Below are 19341 nucleotides of genomic sequence, written 5' to 3'. Positions count from 1 at the left end.
GCTTCTCAGCTTTCTCATGTGCTCAAATCCTCTTTATCTGTGATACATGTCCTGCATGCTGCATCCCACTAATCTCATCATGAATCTGTCACATATAGAACATTTTGCAAATGTAAGCACATTTGGGCTATATTTGTTTTAGCATACTGTAACAGTCTGAAGCTAACACAATATGGGTTAGATCATCATACGATTAAAATAATGTAATTAGCCTTTTAGGATTTAAATAATCAGAAATCAAATGTACAAACGCAGAGAAGGGAATACTGGATATTTGTATGTGATATAAAACAAAGCCAAACAAAGTAGGAATTCCCTCAACGGATGATTTAAGTGTTTAATTAAGTCCAAGAACTGCTCAAAGTCTCTGTTGAAGTAGCAAAACATAACTAGTATTACAATGTTCTCACGAAATACTTGATATTTTATTATTTTACACTAAAAATTGTTTGTACAACCACAAATCAAAGCCCATTTACATTTATTTACCGCTTGTGAAATCCAGCCGCCTTAGAACAATAAAGCGAGTTAGAGCTGTTTTTCTCCGCTCGGCTTCCGTAAGATGACAAACGAGAAAGCGGAAGTTGCTTTGACAGGTCTTCGGGGCGTGCCATTTTGTTAATAATAAAACTGATGCTTCAAACAGAGGTCTTCCTGTGTGGAAAATACTCCTGAACACTTAAGGACCACAAGGGAAGCTTCTATCAGTAAGTTTCATTCAGTTTGTGACGGTGATATTTCACTATTTAGGGTGTGGACAGTTGGTAAAACAGCAGAAACTTCATCAGTTCAGACTTCAGACACATCATGTTACCAGTTTTACCTTACAGGTTCAACAGGGCAGGAATTATATTACAGGTAAAAAGCCAGTTTGACAGCTGTTTAACCTGGTTAACAATCGATCTGGCGTAATCTATATATATCTAAATATATATATTTTAGCAATCCATGAGCGATTTTTACACCTTAAAAATTAAAAATTAAATATCCCTCCTGCAGCTGATTACAATAACATCCTAATGATAACTACCAAACAACCTCTACTTTACTTAGTCATTACAAATATGTAGTTGGGTTTAGGTTAGGGTGGGTGAAGCGCTTGTTTTGATAAAAAATATATTAAAAAAATCCTGCTTAATCTATTTAATGTTAGCCGAAGATTGAGCCTTAGTGATTTAGAGGTTATCTCAATATATAATCTATCAGTTATTTTTATTCAGAAACGATCAAAGTTCATGTAAATTAAATAACTTTTTAGTGGAGTTTGGTCCAAGAAGAGGGAACGGTACTCAAATACTATTATTACTACTAAATAATAATTTAGTACCTGCCTCGTGAAAATACATTTAAAATGTTGTGGTGGGTACAAAATGAAGGTCACCTTTTACCACTAAATTCTTTTAAACGTATAAATGTGATTAGTTGTCATTTATAAATAAAGAAAAGTCAGGCGGTATGGGTAAGTATTTATTCCATATTTCTTATGTCAGGTTCCAAAGAGTCTTCTTATTAAATCTAGTGTACAACACAGATTTCAGAAGCAGACAAATACAAAGTTACCTCCCTCAGTGGCAAACGAGGAAATTAAGTCAGACCTTGGACACTCGAATAACTAAATAAAGAAAAGCTTTATTTTACGTTTATTATGTCATACTTAATGCTCTGCTCTCTCTTCCTTGCAGACACGATGGCATCAACAACCCCTCTGTGCAAAGCCAACACCACCTTCACGCTAGCTTTGTTCAAAAAGCTGAGTGATGACGACAAGTCGGCGAACGTCTTCTTCTCTCCTTTCAGCATCTCTTCAGCCCTGGCCATGGTGATGCTGGGGGCCAGAGGCAACACAGCTGCACAGATGTCAGAGGTACAGTACTAAAGATATAATGCTAATAACCTCTCTGAGACTTTTCAAACAATAGAGAACACATGAGTGGGTCAGGAATGAAGGGCAGAGGCCTCTTTCAGGATGAATCAGATTTTCCATTCAGCGTCAGCGGAAAAGACAAAGATCTGCTCTGTGCAGACTCTGACTCGGTTTACGGGGGGCAGCTCTGTTGTGTTACTATAGGGACGTGATACATAACATGGAAGTGTAAAGGCAGTAACGATCCAGGTAAAGCAACCTGTGCACCTTATCAGTTCACATTATGTAGCAGCAGACATCTGTCTGTGTGTGTGTGTGTGTGTGGGTGTGGGTGTCACAGGTGGGGCGTTCTTACAGTGGTTGCTGCAAGAATATATGCACTCCTCTGTTATTAAACTCAATCAATCAAGTTTATTTGTCACATACAGTGAAATATAATACAACTCACTGCTTATTATATAGAGTAATGATTTTTATAATCACAGCTTTCACTTTTACTGTGCTGCTGTGTAGATAGAGCAGCTGTAGAATTGATACCTGAGTTATTAAAATATTGAAAGGCTTGTCACAGTTTAATGCATGTGTACTAGGTGCTGCATGAAAGTAGTCTTTCTTTTGACAGGAATAAGGGACTAAATTAAACGTTTAAAGGTTGAGAGGAGGAAAACTTTTTAGTAGGAACTTCATCTTAAAGCTTTTGAACTAAGTCAATAAGGTTCGTAAAAGTATAAAAGTAGTAGTGGTCGCAGTAGAAGTATTTGTTGTAAATGGTAAATGGACTGTACTTATATAGCGCTTTTCTAGTCTTTGCGACCACTCAAAGCTGCTTTTACACTACATATCACATTCACCCACTCACACACTGATGGCAGAGGCTGCTATGTAAAGTGCCCAACTGTCAATCAGATATCACATTCATACCTGTTGGCTATGCCACCGGGAGCAATTTGGGGTTCAGTGTCTTGCCCAAGGACACTTCGACATGTAGCCTGATGGAGCTGGGGATCGAACCTCCGACCTTCCGATTGAAAGACGACCGACTCTACCACTGAGCCACAGCCGCCCCTAATAGTAGTTTATTTCAATTTGTATAAACGATCCCCACGAAAAAATACACATTGACAGATACAGACAGATAGATTAATACATTTAAATTAAAGGTTAACAAAAAGTTATACAAGAAAAAACAAAAACCAAAATCACATTTTGTATTTAAAAAATGACATAAAAATGAGAATTTTATACATTTCATACAATAATGTTCATACCTCAGTTTGTTTACATGTTATTATACGTTTTCTTCAAGTTATACATGTAGGTTTTATTTCTGTCCTTACCTTTGATTTTTAAAGATGCCTGTTTCCCAGGTAGTTGTTCAATCATATACAGTCATTGGTCCCAATTAGTTGTCATACTGGTTCTTTGTACATTATCTGCGCAGCTTTCAACTAGATCAGAGCATTTAAGCTGATAAATGGTTCATAGTAATTAGATCAATTTACATTTCTTAAAGCGTCTTTGCAGCATAAAATTGGATTTGTTCTGGTTTTGCATGTGTTTCCCCAAACCTAGAGTTGGACAGAGAGATTGTTCAGTGAAGGCGGGGCAGCCTGTACACTCTGCCTGTACAGTGGGGCAAAAAAGTATTTAGTCAGCCACCAATTGTGCAAGTTCTCCCACTTAAAAAGATGAGAGAGGCCTGTAATTTTCATCATAGGTATACCTCAACTATCAGAGACAAAATGAGAAAAAAAAATCCAGAAAATCACATTGTCTGATTTTTAAAGAATTTATTTGCAAATTATGGTGGAAAATAAGTATTTGGTCAATAACAAAAGTTCATCTCAATACTTTGTTATATACCCTTTGTTGGCAATGACAGAGGTCAAACGTTTTCTGTAAGTCTTCACAAGGTTTTCACACACTGTTGCTGGTATTTTGGCCCATTCCTCCATGCAGATCTCCTCTAGAGCAGTGATGTTTTGGGCCTGTCGCTGGGCAACACGGACTTTCAACTCCCTCCACAGATTTTCTATGGGGTTGAGATCTGGAGACTGGCTAGGCCACTCCAAGACCTTGAAATGCTTCTTACGAAGCCACTCCTTCGTTGCCCGGGCGGTGTGTTTGGGATCATTGTCATGCTGAAAGACCCAGCCACGTTTCATCTTCAATGCCCTTGCTGATGGAAGGAGGTTTTCACTCAAAATCTCACAATACATTGCCCCATTCATTCTTTCCTTTACACGGATCAGTCGTCCTGGTCCCCTTGCAGAAAAACAGCCCCAAAGCATGATGTTTCCACCCCCATGCTTCACAGTAGGTATGGTGTTCTTTGGATGCAACTCGGCATTCTTTCTCCTCCAAACACGACGAGTTGAGTTTTTACCAAAAAGTTCTATTTTGGTTTTCATCTGACCACATGACATTCTCCCAATCCTCTTCTGGATCATCCAAATGCTCTCTAGCAAACTTCAGACGGGCCTGGACATGTACTGGCTTAAGCAGGGGGACACGTCTGGCACTGCAGGATTTGAGTCCCTGGCGGCGTAGTGTGTTACTGATGGTAGCCTTTGTTACTTTGGTCCCAGCTCTCTGCAGGTCATTCACTAGGTCCCCCCGTGTGGTTCTGGGATTTTTGTTCACCGTTCTTGTGATCATTTTGACCCCACGGGGTGAGATCTTGCGTGGAGCCCCAGATCGAGGGAGATTATCAGTGGTCTTGTATGTCTTCCATTTTCTAATAATTGCTCCCACAGTTGATTTCTTCACACCAAGCTGCTTACCTATTGCAGATTCAGTCTTCCCAGCCTGGTGCAGGTCTACAATTTTGTTTCTGGTGTCTTTGACAGCTCTTTGGTCTTGGCCATAGTGGAGTTTGGAGTGTGGCTGTTTGAGGTTGTGGACAGGTGTCTTTTATACTGATAACGAGTTCAAACAGGTGCCATTAATACAGGTAACGAGTGGAGGACAGAGGAGCCTCTTAAAGAAGAAGTTACAGGTCTGTGAGAGCCAGAAATCTTGTTTGTTTGTAGGTGACCAAATACTTATTTTACAGAGGAATTTACCAATTAATTCATTAAAAATCCTACAATGTGATTTCCTGGATTCTTTCCCCCCATTCTGTCTCTCATAGTTGAAGTGTACCTATGATGAAAATTACAGGCATCTCTCATCTTTTTAAGTGGGAGAACTTGCACAATTGGTGGCTGACTAAATACTTTTTTGCCCCACTGTAGGTGGAAGTTAACATGTTGTGAAGCTGAAATTCTCTCTAAATGGTTGCGAAAGAAAAGCCACATCCAGGTCGGTCAGGCTGCTGTGAGCACGTGGGAGAGGCCAAGCAAGTTCCAGTAATGTGAAAGGGTAATGTTGCGTAAGATAGGACAGAGATTACAACACACTGTTTAAAGCAATGTGACGGTTATTCACAGGGTGTGCAGGTGGTGTTGCTGCAGTCTAGGTCGAGTTCACTGACAGATAACTCCAGTAGTTAAAACTCCGGCACATCAGAAACTCTCCTCGTGGTTCCAAACACCCGAGCAGAGCCGGGGAAACTCGCCTTTTACTTTCACACCCCACAAACTTTGAATGAGTTGCAACACGTATTTAACATGGTTTCTTTACCTTCTCCTGACATGTTAGAAAATATCTTAAATTCTCTTTTTACTGCACAATATTGTTGCTTTTAAAAAGTCCCATTATTTGCAATACTTCTTTGCAGCCCTGGATGTTATGTATGGTATGCTGCTTGTCTCTTTGTTTTAGTCTTTTTATTTTCTTGTAAAGTTATGTTCTTGGATTCATTTTTTCTAATGAAATATTTGTATTAAGATATTCGTGCTGCCTTTCTCGACCTGGCCTCTCCAGCTGAAGAGATATTGTGTCTCACTGGGACCTTTCTGGTGAAATAAAGGGAAATTAAATGAAAGTATTTGCACAATGTTAGTGCACATGTTACTATTATATCTGTTTCTGGTCACTGTTCTAGCCGTCTGTTATCTGTTGCAGTAGCAGCAGGTTTATTACCTGGCTGCTTTACAGGGTCAGGGACACAGTGGGTGTTGGCTTTCCTGTCACGCTGTGCCTCTAATGAAAGAGTTCACCTCTGAGACAGCCAGGTGATAGGCCGTGACACAACCTGCTCAGAATGATTTGTGTCCTCTGTATAACGGCTGGTTTAGGTACTTGAAGAAAGTTCACCTGAGCTGCTCCAAGACCCAAAGGGGAGAGGAGTGTCAGTTAGAGTCTCTCTGGAGGCACCCCCACTTCTGTAGAAGATCCAATGAATTTTTGGCGTAAATAAAAACAGGCTGTCTTTGTTGGCATTTGTTTTGTAAGCTGTGTTGTTACAGCTGTTTGCATGCGTGACTTGATGAGGAATAGAGTCCAGGGGTGGAAATTGGTTTTGTTTATTAGCCAGCTGGACGACATACGTCTAAAAATACCAGTCTGTTGAATGGAATGAGAAATGTGTGGGTCAGCAGTTTTATTTTTTTTAATGTAAAAGAATCTGTTGTTTACCTCTTCCTTAACCAGTAACATGACGTTTAGACGTACGTAAACTTGCACCTGCATATTTAGTTTTCAGTCGGTGCACTTGAACAAATGGTAGCTCAACTGCTGAACAAAATATGAAATGATTTTTAATACTTATCTATTACGTTTAGCTTAGCTAGTTTTTACCATTAATCCATTGCATACAGCTAGTTGTTTCACTTTTAGCTCACTTTAAGTTTTTTTGCTCACTTGCAACAATTCAAACCGTTTCATGATTTCAAACATTTATGCATTAGCCTACTTAGCTTATCCCGATATTTATCCAGTACTTTAAGCTACCCTGTTGGATCCACTCTCACCTGTGCCAGCTGGTGTACATTTCTGATTGCTGACATCCACGGGTTAAAGTTGAAGCCTCTCTCCAACAGCGGACACAAGCCGGGTTGTTGGGTGTGGTTGCTCTTTAGCGCCTGCACTCACCTTCACACAGAGAGAAAATGTGACAGAGAATGATAGCCGTGACTGGAGACGCCAGTGCAATTATTCTCACCAGTTTTCCAGTCAATACAATTCAACAAAGACCCTACTCTCTGGTAGGGGTGTAAATCACCAGTTTCATGACGATACGATACTACATCGATTCTTTGGACAACGGTACGATATTTGCTGATATTACAAAGTCTGCCACGATTCGATTTCGGTTCGATTCGATTCAGGGGCTTTCGATCGATTTAAGACGATATTATGTACACATTTAACACAATCAGTTACATTTCATCTAAAGCAAGAAAAAAAAATACAAAGCAATTTTTATGGCTTGACAATTTTATTGCTGAAACATTTCAGACATTTAAATGAAAATCTTTCTTTTTAACAAAGAGAAAAAAGACCTGCGCTGTGCTTTGTGTGCCACATTTTTCATGTCATCAGTTAACATTAAGGGTCACTGATTACCTTTATGAGCATAACTAATATACGCACATTTGTTTCACCACCTTGAATTTACAAGGTTCTGCATAGGTGCTGTGCTCAGTGGTTATTAAGTTTTCTGTAAACAGCCACTCATATTTAGTGTCTTATGAACAATATATTTTTTTGTATTAACTATTTTTTATCATATTAGAACTCAGGAATAAATAACCAAGGTCAATAGTTGACCTATATTGAAAACATAGTGCAAATAGGGTGCATCATAGTTATCCACTACACCTGGTAATGTGCATTTTTCCATATAAAAATAAGAAACTTCTGTTGTTAGACAAACCAAATGTCAACAAATTTACATGTTGTCCTCAGTGCATATTGAACAAATACAAAACTTAAACCATGTATGTAATCATCAGTAGTTTGATGAGAACTTATGGCCTTCAAGCATAACTTAATATGTGATCTCTACAACAGTCAATTATGTCTGTCAGTGATGCTCTTTGGGAGGTTTTTCTTCAAAAAAACCAACTGATCGACATGTTTAGGAGACAAAACACTGCGTTCTGAACGGACAATGTCCCCCGCAGTGCTAAAAACACGCTCAGAAGGTACACTTGTACCAGGAATGCAAAGGTATGTTTTGGCAAGGTTTGCCAGGAGAGGTAGCTCAGTCTGGTGACTTTTCCACCACTCTAACACATTACCTCCCAAGACCAAAGATGCAGAGTCTCTATACATAGCAACTTCAACACCTGCTAGCTCTCTGGAAGTCCTGACAGCCTGGCTTGGGTCCATATTGCAAAAGGTGTCACCAAAGAGATCTGCAAGTGCCTTTGACTTCTTGGAAGCAGGAACGTAATCTAAAAATGACACAGAAGACTATAATTTTAGAGGACAAAATCTCCCATGTGCACTTCAAACATTTTTTAGCTGACTCAAATTAATGATTCACTTGTTTTTAATATTAAGTCAGTGACATTTTTCACATAAAGGAAAACTACTGTACACAAACCTTGATCAGTGGCTTGAGCCTGGGTTGCAATCACCAAGTCAGATGGAGCATCAGCAGTTTGGTCACCAGATGAGTGAGGAGGTGTATTCTCAACCTGTGCCACTGTGTCATTGCCATTCTGTAGATGATTAAAAATAAACACACAGGATAGCAAATGGTAAGCATTTCAACACTAAAGAAAGCAATTAATCTATCATTGATGTTTACATTTCTAAAACTTGACTAAAAATAGAAAAACATATTATCTTACTTTCTTGTCCCAAAGCTTTGCAGCCTCATGTATGAGACACTGAAGCGTCGCATCTCTCTCCTCCTCACTCAGGAAAGGCAGCTTCTTGAACCTTGCATCTAAAGCAGACGCATTACGCAGGACTTGTTTCACGTCAAGATATCGATGTACAAGCTCCCTGGCCATGGTCTGCTTTATCTCTTTTAGTAAAGGGGAGTCTTCCTCTGAAATATTGTAATTCTCCAACAGCTTAGCCTTCAGTGGTGAAATGATGGACAAAGTGGGCTGCTCTTCTTCACACATAATGGTAGTGGCACTTTTCACTGGTCCAAGCAGTTTCACCAAGTCTTCAGCTGCAGGGATGTCACTTTCGTTCAGTGTATGCACGTCGTTTGCACCTTTTCTCAGTTTTTTGTCCAGCAGTGAAGCACACACTGCAGCTTGTTGTTCCAAAAACCTTCCTAACATATCAAACGAACTGTTCCAGCGTGTGATCACGTCTTGTTTTAGTTTGTGTTCTGGAAGTCCAAGCAACTTTTGCTTCTCTTTCAAGACTGCAGTTGCCACCGTGCTGCGGTGAAAAAACGACACAACGCGCCTCACTCTTCCTAGAAGACGTGCTGCACCAGCACATTTCAGGCCCTTCTGTGTTGCTAAGTTGACAGTATGTCCGAAGCATTTGATGTGTGGAGAAAGATTTGCCTCAACTCCGGCTACGGACATGTTGCTGGCGTTATCTGTTACAAGGGCAGGCTTTTTGTCGCGTATATTCCACTCTTCACATGCGTCGGTCAAAACTTTACCAAGATTTGCTCCTGTATGCACATCGTTCAAAATACGTGTCTGAAGAACATGACTCCTCATTTGCCACTCGGTATCAATATGATGACATGTCACAGTTACATATGCTTCTGTTGTACAAGATGTCCATCCATCTGTAGTGAACGCGACTCGTTCTGCGTTAATCAGCTCACGTTTAATCTCACCTTTCACTTGCTCGTACAGCCTCGGTATGCAGGTTTCACTGAAGTGCTGTCTCGATGGGACTGAATATTTGGGCTCCAAAGTATGGAGTAGCTCTCGAAAACCGTCATTTTCGACAACACTGTAAGGCCTCATGTCTTTACAGATGAAAAATGAAATGGCAGATGTTATATTCATTGCTCGTTTGGAGTTGTGGTTCAGCTTTTGTGGAAAGAAGTCGGTCAGAGGTGTTGAGCAGGCAGCGGGATCTACGGCAATGCTAACGCTAGCATGAGGGTCAATACCGTGTTTCTTTTTAAGGTGCCCGGCCAAGTTTGTCGTGTTTCCTGAGTATTTTATCTCTTAACGACATCTCTTGCATATCGCACGTGTTTTGTCTGTTGACCCGTCTTTCCTGCGAAATCCAAAATATTGCCACACAGCTGACTTATTCCCAAGAGGGGAGTGAATCTCGTCATCCTCTTTACCTTGGCTGCTTGCCATAGTCCGCTTGCATTGTTTTGAAACTTCAGAACGAGGCGCAGTTGGGCGGAAACTGTGAAACGGGTATGCGGTCGGAATTTCAAAATAAAGGCGTATCTTAACGATGACGATGTTGATCGATGGTTTGAGTTTCCATCGATTTGATTGGATCATTGCTTAACCAGTCGATGGATCGATCCAGATCGATGGATCGTTACACCCCTACTCTCTGGTCAGCTGTTTGATGTGGCAGCATTTGTAACCCTCTTCTCAGGGTAATGTTCTCTCAAGACCTGCAGACTACAACTTAAACCATGCAGCACTGATAGGTTGTTATAATGACTTCCTGAACACAAAGAGAGAAACACAATTTTTGACTTAACAGTGAACATTACACCCTCAGGTCCTACGCTTCAACGGGGCAGAGAAGCCTCAAATGCCCATGCAGATGCAAATGCCCATGCAGATGCAAATGCCCATGCAGATGCATTCGCAGATGCCGATTCCTGTGCATACGCTGATGCAGATGGAGCAGACGTCCACACTGCCTCAGGTGAAGGTGGAGTGCAGCAGTGATAAACTAACTGAGGGGGATTTGACTAACTCTCTGGGTGGTGTCATCTGGTGAGGGGATCCTTGGAGGCGAGGAGAAAGTTCTAACAGGGACAATTTTATGCTTCTGTCTCTGCTTTGTTGGCTTATCTCCTCTCTGCTGCTGTTTTGAACTAAGTTTGGATGAAAACGCCAAACAAAGGGGCAGATATGGTTATAAGCTGTTTCCTTATCGGTGCCCTTTTTATCTCAGAAAAGCAGCCGTTGGAATCCACTATGTGGAAAGACTGAACTGTCAAAAGTTTGAAATAATTACAAATGTTGTACAAACTGTTTCCTCTTTTACTCTGATAACACTCTTATGTGTGGATAATACCAAGATAAGACGTGTGTGTGTGTTTGTGTGTGTGTGTGTGTGTGTGTGTGTGTGTGTGTGTGTGTGTGTGTGTGTCTGTGTGTCTGTGTGTCTGTGTGTCTGTGTGTCTGTGTGTCTTTATGTGCTTCTGAAAGGCTGGTCAAAGCTTGGACTGGGGTTTTTATGGTTCTTTAAATGGTTTCATGTTTGTTATTTGATTGTATTTTTATTTGACCTCTTGCCGTATTGTTCAGTTGGTTTTCTGGTGGTGTTCACTAATAATATGTTAAGGAATGTATCTCATTTATCACCTTGCTCATTAAGTGATGAGAAGAGAGTGGTTCATTTAATCCCACAGATCAAGCTTGATGTGTTTAAGTTACCTGACATTTTCAGGAGAAGGTTCATTAAACGTACCACATGCACATGCGCAGCACGGAGCACCAAGGTTAACCACCTATAAGAACAACCTCACTTACTTTGTCCATCTCATCACTTAAAGGGTATTTTGGGATCTTTAAACGTTGGCTCTATTTTTTACATATTTTGGGGTCTAAAAGGTGCAAAAGGTTTCTGAATGTCTCCAGTAGGTGTGTTCATCCTGCAGCAGTGAAACAGGCTGTAATGGCTGCAACATAATCCTTGATGGGTCAAAGGTCGTCCACTCAAAGTTCTTGTTGTTTCCACTGACAGGCTCAGATTGTTCTTCTAAGTGTGTGACAACATGACAGAAAGGATCCCTACAGAGATAGACCTTTTTGTTACAGAGGAAGATGATTGTTTTAACCACACACAGACGTTACATCGCTCTCTGCACACACACCAGACTCCATTCATAAAAACAGGGATTTAAGCTCACAGAACACAGGAGCTGCTGGTCGATCACTGCATCAATCGGTTGATTGTATTGTGTTATGCAGTGTTTGAAATGCTAGTTTAGATTCAACACTGCATTTGTGTAATACGCAACAACACAAATGAAGACAGCAGGAGAGCAGCAGCTCCTGTGTTCTCTGTAAAACTGCCGCTTTTATGAATGGAGTCTGGTGTGTGTGCAGAGAGCGATGTAACGTCTGTGTGTGGTTAAAACAATCATCTTCCTCTGTAACAAAAAGGTCTATCTCTGTAGGGATCCTTTCTGTCATGTTGTCACACACTTAGAAGAACAATCTGAGCCTGTCAGTGGAAACAACAAGAACTTTTAGTGGACTTGAAAGATTATGTTGCTGCCATTACTGCTCTCACTTGTACCTTTTAGTCATTTAAGAAATGTAACCAGACCAGTCTAGTATACTGATTATCAAAGACTGGTCTCTAACGTGCTCAGTGCATTTCTGTAACAGTCTTCTGTTTTGTCCACAGTGTCTGAATACACAGGAGAGTAAGGATGAAGTCCATGCAAGCTTTGCCCTGCTGCTGAGCGAGCTCAACAAGGCAGGCGCTCCGTATGCCCTCAGTGTCGCCAACAGGCTGTACGGGGAGCAGTCCTACCAGTTTGTTGAGGTGTGTGTGCATCTGTGGAGTAGGTTTGGCTTTGTTTCCATGTCATTAGGCTGGAATGGACAAAGACACAGGAGTGATAAATGAGGGGTGGACAGCAGTGAAGCCATGGCTTTGCTGGCTGTGATGACAGTGAATTCCAACGACTAAGCTAAGCAAAGAGTTCTGAGTTCTGATTAATCGGGCTTTTGTGCTGTTGTTTGCTCCAGGATTTCTTAGGAACCACCAGGAAGCACTACGACGCAGAGCTGGAGCCCGTGGACTTCATCACCAGCCACGAGGCAGCAAGGGCCAACATCAACAGCTGGGTGGAGAACAAGACTGAAGGTGGATCACACACACACACACACACACACACACACTAACAACTCATTTCTCACGATGATAATAGACCTTTATGCCTTCTTCAAAATAAAAACCTAAAGATGAGTTATATAGTTGTCTCTATGGTGGCCTGAGAGGAGCAGAGGTGCTTCAGAGAGGAAGGCGTCTTAATATCCAATTTTCTTCACAAAGGCGTTTTATAGAAGTTCAGTCTTTAGTATTTCAACCTCTTAGACTTCCTTTCAGATGTGTCACTTTGCTTTACACACGCGTGTTCATTGTGTTTCACAGGTAAAATTAAGGACCTGCTGGCCCAGGGTGTGATAGACAGCCTGACCCGGCTGGTTCTGGTTAACGCCATCTACTTCAAAGGAAACTGGAACAAAAAGTTTACGGAGAGCTCCACACGGGATGCTCAGTTCAAACTCAACAAGGTAACACTGCTCAAATACACCAACACTAACATTAGCTGATGTCAGTAAGTACGGGCTTTAACACAGTATTGTGTGGAAAAATACCATCCAGGCCACGAACATTAAAGTAATAATCTAATAATAACAGATTTTCACTTAAATTAATGCCTGTTAGTCTCTGTCTCTCTCTGACTGAGGTAACACAATGGTGACTGAGCCTATGGCCCACTGATGAAAGCCTTTGCATCTGCAGTATATAGTATTATTATGGGCTGGGTGTCTGTGGCGGCGCCCAGTTAGTGACGCGTTTTCCATCAGCCAGCAGTGGTTGGTCTGCCAGAGAGGGTAGGCGGAGCTAAGCGGCTGCTTCTCCGCTCTCTGCAAGTGTTGCGAGTAAACAGTAATCTACTATGGCTGAACAAACAAAGAAAAGATGGATGACTACAGATACAACTTCAACAAGAAGTGAAAATCCAAAGAAGAAGAAACAAACTCGACGCTCAGATGAAGCAAACAGTCTGAAAAGGAAAGCGACCGTCAGCCAGGAAAATCAAGAGTTACAACCGGAGCCAACCGTGGACGTCTGTTATCTGGGAAGTGTGCTCCTGCAATTTCTGTTTATCACCATAAGGTGCCGCCAAAGAGAACGAAGCTGATATCTTCACTGATATTATCACTTTCAGACATTAGTGCAATTGGAGGAAACCTGATCACAGGAAGTAGAAGAAGTCAGGGTCAAAAGAGGCTGAAACCTTCAGATACGAGTTGATCTCTATTTACAGACTCTACATAAAAATGTAGAATCGGTAGGCGACCAATTTTTAGTAAGGGTACGGGTTCTGGTTTGTGTTTGTGGTACATTTGTAGTCCCAGTAGTATTGACCAATCACGTATCAGCAGGCTGCTGCATATGCAGGAAAAACAGTCCATGAGGAGAGAAAACGCAGGCGGAACGTAATCCACCGTAACGACATCCCGCCTCCCATCAGCTTCACCTGACAACGATTTAGCTTCTTATTAATCTCTATAAACAGACTCTGCATGCTAACAGCTAACAGCTAACAGTCTGTCGTGGATGGTTTCTCTTATTTTTTTTTTCTGTTTGTTGAGTTCAGAATCAAACCAAGACAGTGAAGATGATGCACCAGAAAACTAAGTTCCCTCTGACCTACATCCCTGAAGGAAACTGCCAGGTAAACAAGTTGTTATTTGATTGTATTTTTATTTGACCTCTTGCCGTATTGTTCAGTTGGTTTTCTGGTGGTGTTCACTAATAATATGTTAAGGAATGTATCTCATTTATCACCTTGCTCATTAAGTGATGAGAAGAGAGTGGTTCATTTAATCCCACAGATCAAGCTTGATGTGTTTAAGTTACCTGACATTTTCAGGAGAAGGTTCATGAAACGTACCACATGCACATGCGCAGCACGGAGCACCAAGGTTAACCACCTATAAGAACAACCTCACTTACTTTGTCCATCTCATCACTTAAAGGGTATTTTGGGATCTTTAAACGTTGGCTCTATTTTTTTTTTTACATATGTTGGGGTCTAAAAGGTGCAAAAGGTTTCTGAATGTCTCCAGTAGCTTTCTTGTTAAACATAAAACAGATTCCAGATCAGTGTATATCTGCTTTAATATTGAACAGATCCTGGAGATGCCTTACATAGGAGAGGAGCTCAGCATGCTCATCTTCCTGCCCAACGAAATAGAAGACAGTACAACCGGTCTGGAGAAGGTAGGACCCAAACACACCTGCACCTGCTCTAATAAAGAAACCCACAAGACTGCAGACAAACTCATTATTTATTGTTTCCACATCCAGCTGGAGAAGGAGCTGACCTACGAGAACTTTGTGGAGTGGACTTGTCCAGACATGATGGATAAAGTGGAGGTCACGGTGGGGCTGCCTCGGTTCAAGATGGAGGAGAAGTATGACCTGAAGAACGTCCTGGTCAGCATGGGGATGGTGGACGCCTTCGACCAGGGGAAGAGCAACTTCTCTGGTAGGACACGAGCCTGGATCACAGGGGGCAACTACACTTGTTACAAAAAGATGTATATTATAGAAGTCTAAAAGAAAACTTGATTTATTCCCTCAGTAAACATGTTCCTAATGAGTTTATGGTCTCAGTCTCTAGTTTCAAGTCTTCTTCAACACAGCATGATGTTCATTTAGTCACTGATGCTCCCATTGAGAGTCACACAGACCAGAGAGAGGGGAGGGTTTAGGGCATTGTTACTCAAAGGGTGGTACTTGTACCCCTGTGGGTACTTTGGAAAACTGCAGGGGTGACCTGAAACTTTTTTCTAAATGTTAATAAAAAATATCTGTAATGCACATTTCTTAAAGGAGCCATATCTTTTAAATGGATGTTCTTCTTCATGGGTTTCACATGTTTGGGTGTTTCTTGTTCACAGTGAAAAAGTGAATCCCATTTTTAGAAAGGTCGCCTCTGAAACGGGCCGTTCAGAACAGCTGCAGGTTTCTACGTAGAACCTTTCGCTGAAATCGACCAATCGTCTTTCACTGTCATTCACCTCAGGCTGCCTTCTTGCACGTGCTTGTAGTCAAGTCGTCGTCAAGATTTCAGCTTACCATTCCGACACCTCCAGGAGATTCTGGTTCGTACATATAAGGCCGAATAACCGATCCTAGAGCAGCCATGTTTTCTACAACACGAGTGACACGTGGGGGAGGGGCTACGCAGTTACTCCAAATACAGCCAGTCATGGCTAAGGTCTGACCTTTGAATGACAAAACAGCTTGTTTGCTTCAGGAGGAAGGAGAGGCTCCGAAAATATTTAAATTAAAATATGTATACAACTTTTAAAAGGAAACAAACTTCACCAACGTGATTCAAAAACACTTTAGAATAATAGAACACTGATTTGCAGAGCTAAAATATGTCCCCTTTAGGTTTGATAAACCACACTGGATAGTTAACAGCATATATTAAGTGAAATCAACACCAGAGAGAGTTCAGGTGGAGCGACACGTTACAGTGAGTTGTCAGCCACTTCTAACCGTGTTCAAATGTAAGTGCAACCAGCGCGATCAGCCCTGTGACGGTAACTCTTTGAAATGTAAGCTCACGTCTCCTCCTTCCCGTCGGCTCACACAACCTCACTGCAGGTGTAGCTGCTCAAAGTAAACACTCTGCGGCACGTCCAAGTGCCAAACTCACCCAGGCTTTGTGCTTCTTTCATATTTAGCATTTACAATCCCCTCTAAACTCTCCTTCTCCACCCTCCTGTCCATATATGGTCACTTCTCACTTCAAAAAACAAGATGACGACTCAAGGCTTCAAAACAGTAGTAGCATCCCAAGTGATATAAGTTACCTTAAATCACAGATTACTTGGTGACACCTCACTCCTCTCCAGCTACGCTCTTTTGTCCAGAAATGGTGACGGTAAAAAAGCCAAACTTTAGTTCAGTTTTTATTAACAGTCTATCATTGAGCTCTACATTCCTGTTGTTTATGGCGAGAACAATTATTATATTGATCTAAAATGGTCTCTCTCTCCTCTTCCTGTGTGACAGGCATGTCTCCAGCCAACGACCTTGTCCTGTCAAAGGTCGTCCACAAGGCGTTTGTGGAGGTGAACGAGGAGGGAACGGAGGCTGCTGCTGCCACCGCTGCCGTCATGATGTTGCGCAGTGCCATGCGTCCAGACGCCTTCATCGCAGACCACCCTTTCCTCTTCTTCATCAGACACAACCCCTCCAGCAGCATCCTCTTCGCCGGCCGATACTGCTCCCCTGAGTGAGCGCTTCATTGAAGAACCACTCCAGAGCTCCCGTCCTTTATTTGCAACAACAACTACTAAGAGTAAAAGCTGCTGTTGGATCTCTTAACTTGTCTGCATCACTTGTGCCTTTATCTTTTGCACCTCAGCTCCTCCAACAGATCTGGCTTACTTCATGTCTGTAAAGCATGTTTGGCCCTATTTGCTGCACTCTCACACCCTTCTGTATTTTATCCATAACATTAAACTCTCTGATCTCATAACTAACATCCTTTATAGAACCTGCCTTTATCACAAAGTCTATACTGACGTAAAGTAAGGACTTCCCAGCCCAGTAAAAGAAGTATAATTCACATCGACTGTTCGAAGTGTTTTTGTTCAGTTCACCAAAGAGTATAATGTCCTTGTACATTGGAGGTTTCATCTGGCCTGAGTCCAGGTTGTTTCTTATGCTTTTACACTTAAAATAAAACATGTGTTTGCAAATATTGGGCCGGTTTCACAGACAATGCTTTAATTAAGCCAGGAGTAGGCCTTAATGTGTACTAGTTAAACCAGGAAATTTAAGTGGCTTTCATGGACGTGGCCTAAGTTTAGCTTAGTTAGTCGGTGACTATGGAGTCCTGGAGTAAGGTAAGTAAGCCTAAAAGAGAACACCAGGGTTAAGCCTCATTAGGTTAAGTATGAGCACATGCTGTTGGTCTAATGGTGCTCATAAAAACCCGGAATGGAATTGAAAAACACAGTGACTGGTGTGAACCTGGAGATAAAACAACGGCAGAGGCAAAGATAATTTGTTCAAAATACTTTAGTGAGTCTGAAAAAAGTCTGAAAAAATTAAAACAAAACTGTCAAACAATCCTGAAAGTAAAATCCAGACTGCTTTCACTGAGCAAGAGAAGAAGAGTGGTTGGGCTGCAATTTGCAGTAAATTCAACACAAATTAAAATATAACAAGAAAAGTTTAACTTCTTGTGAGATATCTTTATTGTTTTCAGTGTTTTACTTTTCTCATATTTCTTTTTTTGTGACATACACTTTAGAATGATATCTGCCTTTATAGACTCTGTGGAAGAACCTTAAACTGGTGTAAACAAATAGAGAATGCAGAGATTGGAAGAGAGCGAATTAATACTGGTGAATTGTACACCACATGATGACCGAAAGTAAATTGGTCAGTGTTTTTGGTCAACATATTCCACTGTCTGTGTCAATCTTTATTCTTCTTTCATACTAAGGACCAAATGAGTTTATTGCTTCTAATGGAGTATTTTAATCACCACAAACAATATCTTAAGACGGCCTTGATTTTCTCATTTAATTTTCCGTGCACACTATTTAAATAAAAAAATAAAATAAAAAAAGCCATAATAAATACACTACATATTTAAATGCGTCTCATCTGGTTGTGCTTCAATGTAAAAGCATCTCTGTATGCAAGTCCTTGTTGGTCATTGCTGGCCTGAGCCATGGGCACAACTGCTTGATCCTGATTTTCCATTGGAGGATCAGGACAGCAGCACTGCTTCAGGTAGTTGTGCAGCACTCCGATTACACTTATCCACAAGTACTCGTCTGCCTGGCCTCTGTAGTGCATGTTGGTCTTCATTTAGATGTTCCAAATAGTCCATTCTTCTTCACAAACAGGACTAAGCAGAAGTTAAACCTGCCTCTTTGAAGGATTAATTTAAGCTTCAATTTAGGCCTAGATTAGCTCTAACCTTCCCTCTTGCAATCAGCTTAGTTTAATCCAGAACAGGCTAAGTCTATGACTATTTTAAAATAGGTCTGTGCAAGTCGCTTTTAGTTAAGACAGCTCAAACAGGCATTTTAGTCTGGGACCAGGCTTAAGCCTTGTCTGTGAAACCGGCCCATTGTGTCTTTTTTTTTGTTTCAAAACTGGCTTTTTTTCAGATTTGATTTGGTCTTCTGTAATCAAATTAATAAGCTGCACTTTGATCATTCTTTGTTGCAGTATTAATGCTATACTGATTATCTAGGAGAAGCATTTATCATATTATTAACTGTTAGTGTTGAACATAAAATAAAAAGGAAAGTGTCCTGTCTCCACCGGCTGTTTCCCCCTTACACCAGAGTCTTTCTAAACGTCATTTTTAAGAAGTATTATCAGATACATCTCTTATTCTTCTGTGTTGTCTAGATCGGGTGATTTAATGTTACGTTACTTTATTACTTGGTTTCATTAAATGGTGTTTCCTTTCCAGCAAATATATGACACTAAGATGGAGGATGTTACTCTTTATAAGAGTAATTCTTATGGTCTAATAATGATTCAAATACACCAACAGGCGTCTTGTATGAACATCAGACCATTTAGGGACATGCAGTATGTTAAATCTAACACAGAGAGGCCTAATTAAAGTCTCTGGCACAGTACAGAAGCTTTTGTGTCTTTATCTTTGTGTCTTCTGTGTCTACTGCCAATCTGCTGCTTCACATTCACCA

General features: G+C 41.0%; 1 protein-coding gene across 2 annotated transcripts; it reads left to right on the top strand.

The window, feature by feature from the left end:
- Positions 1 to 610: 610 nt before the first annotated feature.
- Positions 611 to 19329, top strand: LOC138595655 (leukocyte elastase inhibitor-like). 2 transcript variants are annotated; one of them, XM_069666996.1, is made up of 10 exons: positions 611 to 707; positions 1683 to 1864; positions 10379 to 10528; positions 12245 to 12385; positions 12592 to 12709; positions 12998 to 13140; positions 14235 to 14312; positions 14771 to 14860; positions 14948 to 15128; positions 16670 to 19329. In XM_069666996.1, the coding sequence occupies exons 2-10, from the start codon at positions 1688 to 1690 to the stop codon at positions 16894 to 16896; spliced, it is 1305 nt and encodes a 434-aa protein (XP_069523097.1). In that variant the 5' UTR covers positions 611 to 707; positions 1683 to 1687; the 3' UTR covers positions 16897 to 19329. The 2 variants fall into 2 exon arrangements, with proteins under 2 accessions (XP_069523097.1, XP_069523098.1); XM_069666997.1 differs by lacking the exon at positions 10379 to 10528 and having other exon boundaries at positions 16670 to 19328.
- Positions 19330 to 19341: the final 12 nt, after the last annotated feature.

This window comes from Semicossyphus pulcher, unplaced genomic scaffold, assembly GCF_022749685.1.
Source record: "Semicossyphus pulcher isolate SPU_LCO1_2020_fin unplaced genomic scaffold, fSemPul1.0.p SCAF_18, whole genome shotgun sequence".
Taxonomy (NCBI): Eukaryota; Metazoa; Chordata; class Actinopteri; order Labriformes; family Labridae; genus Semicossyphus; species Semicossyphus pulcher.
This window is presented reverse-complemented; position numbering and strand designations above follow the sequence as displayed.

Excerpts from the sequence above, each read along its gene's own strand:
- LOC138595655 (XM_069666996.1), top strand. The coding sequence starts at position 1,688 with ATGGCATCAACAACCCCTCTGTGCAAAGCCAACACCACCTTCACGCTA. Across the intron at positions 1,865-10,378 it reads CAGCTGCACAGATGTCAGAG|GTCCTACGCTTCAACGGGGC; the intron begins GTACAGTACTAA and ends TTACACCCTCAG. Across the intron at positions 12,710-12,997 it reads GGTGGAGAACAAGACTGAAG|GTAAAATTAAGGACCTGCTG; the intron begins GTGGATCACACA and ends TGTGTTTCACAG.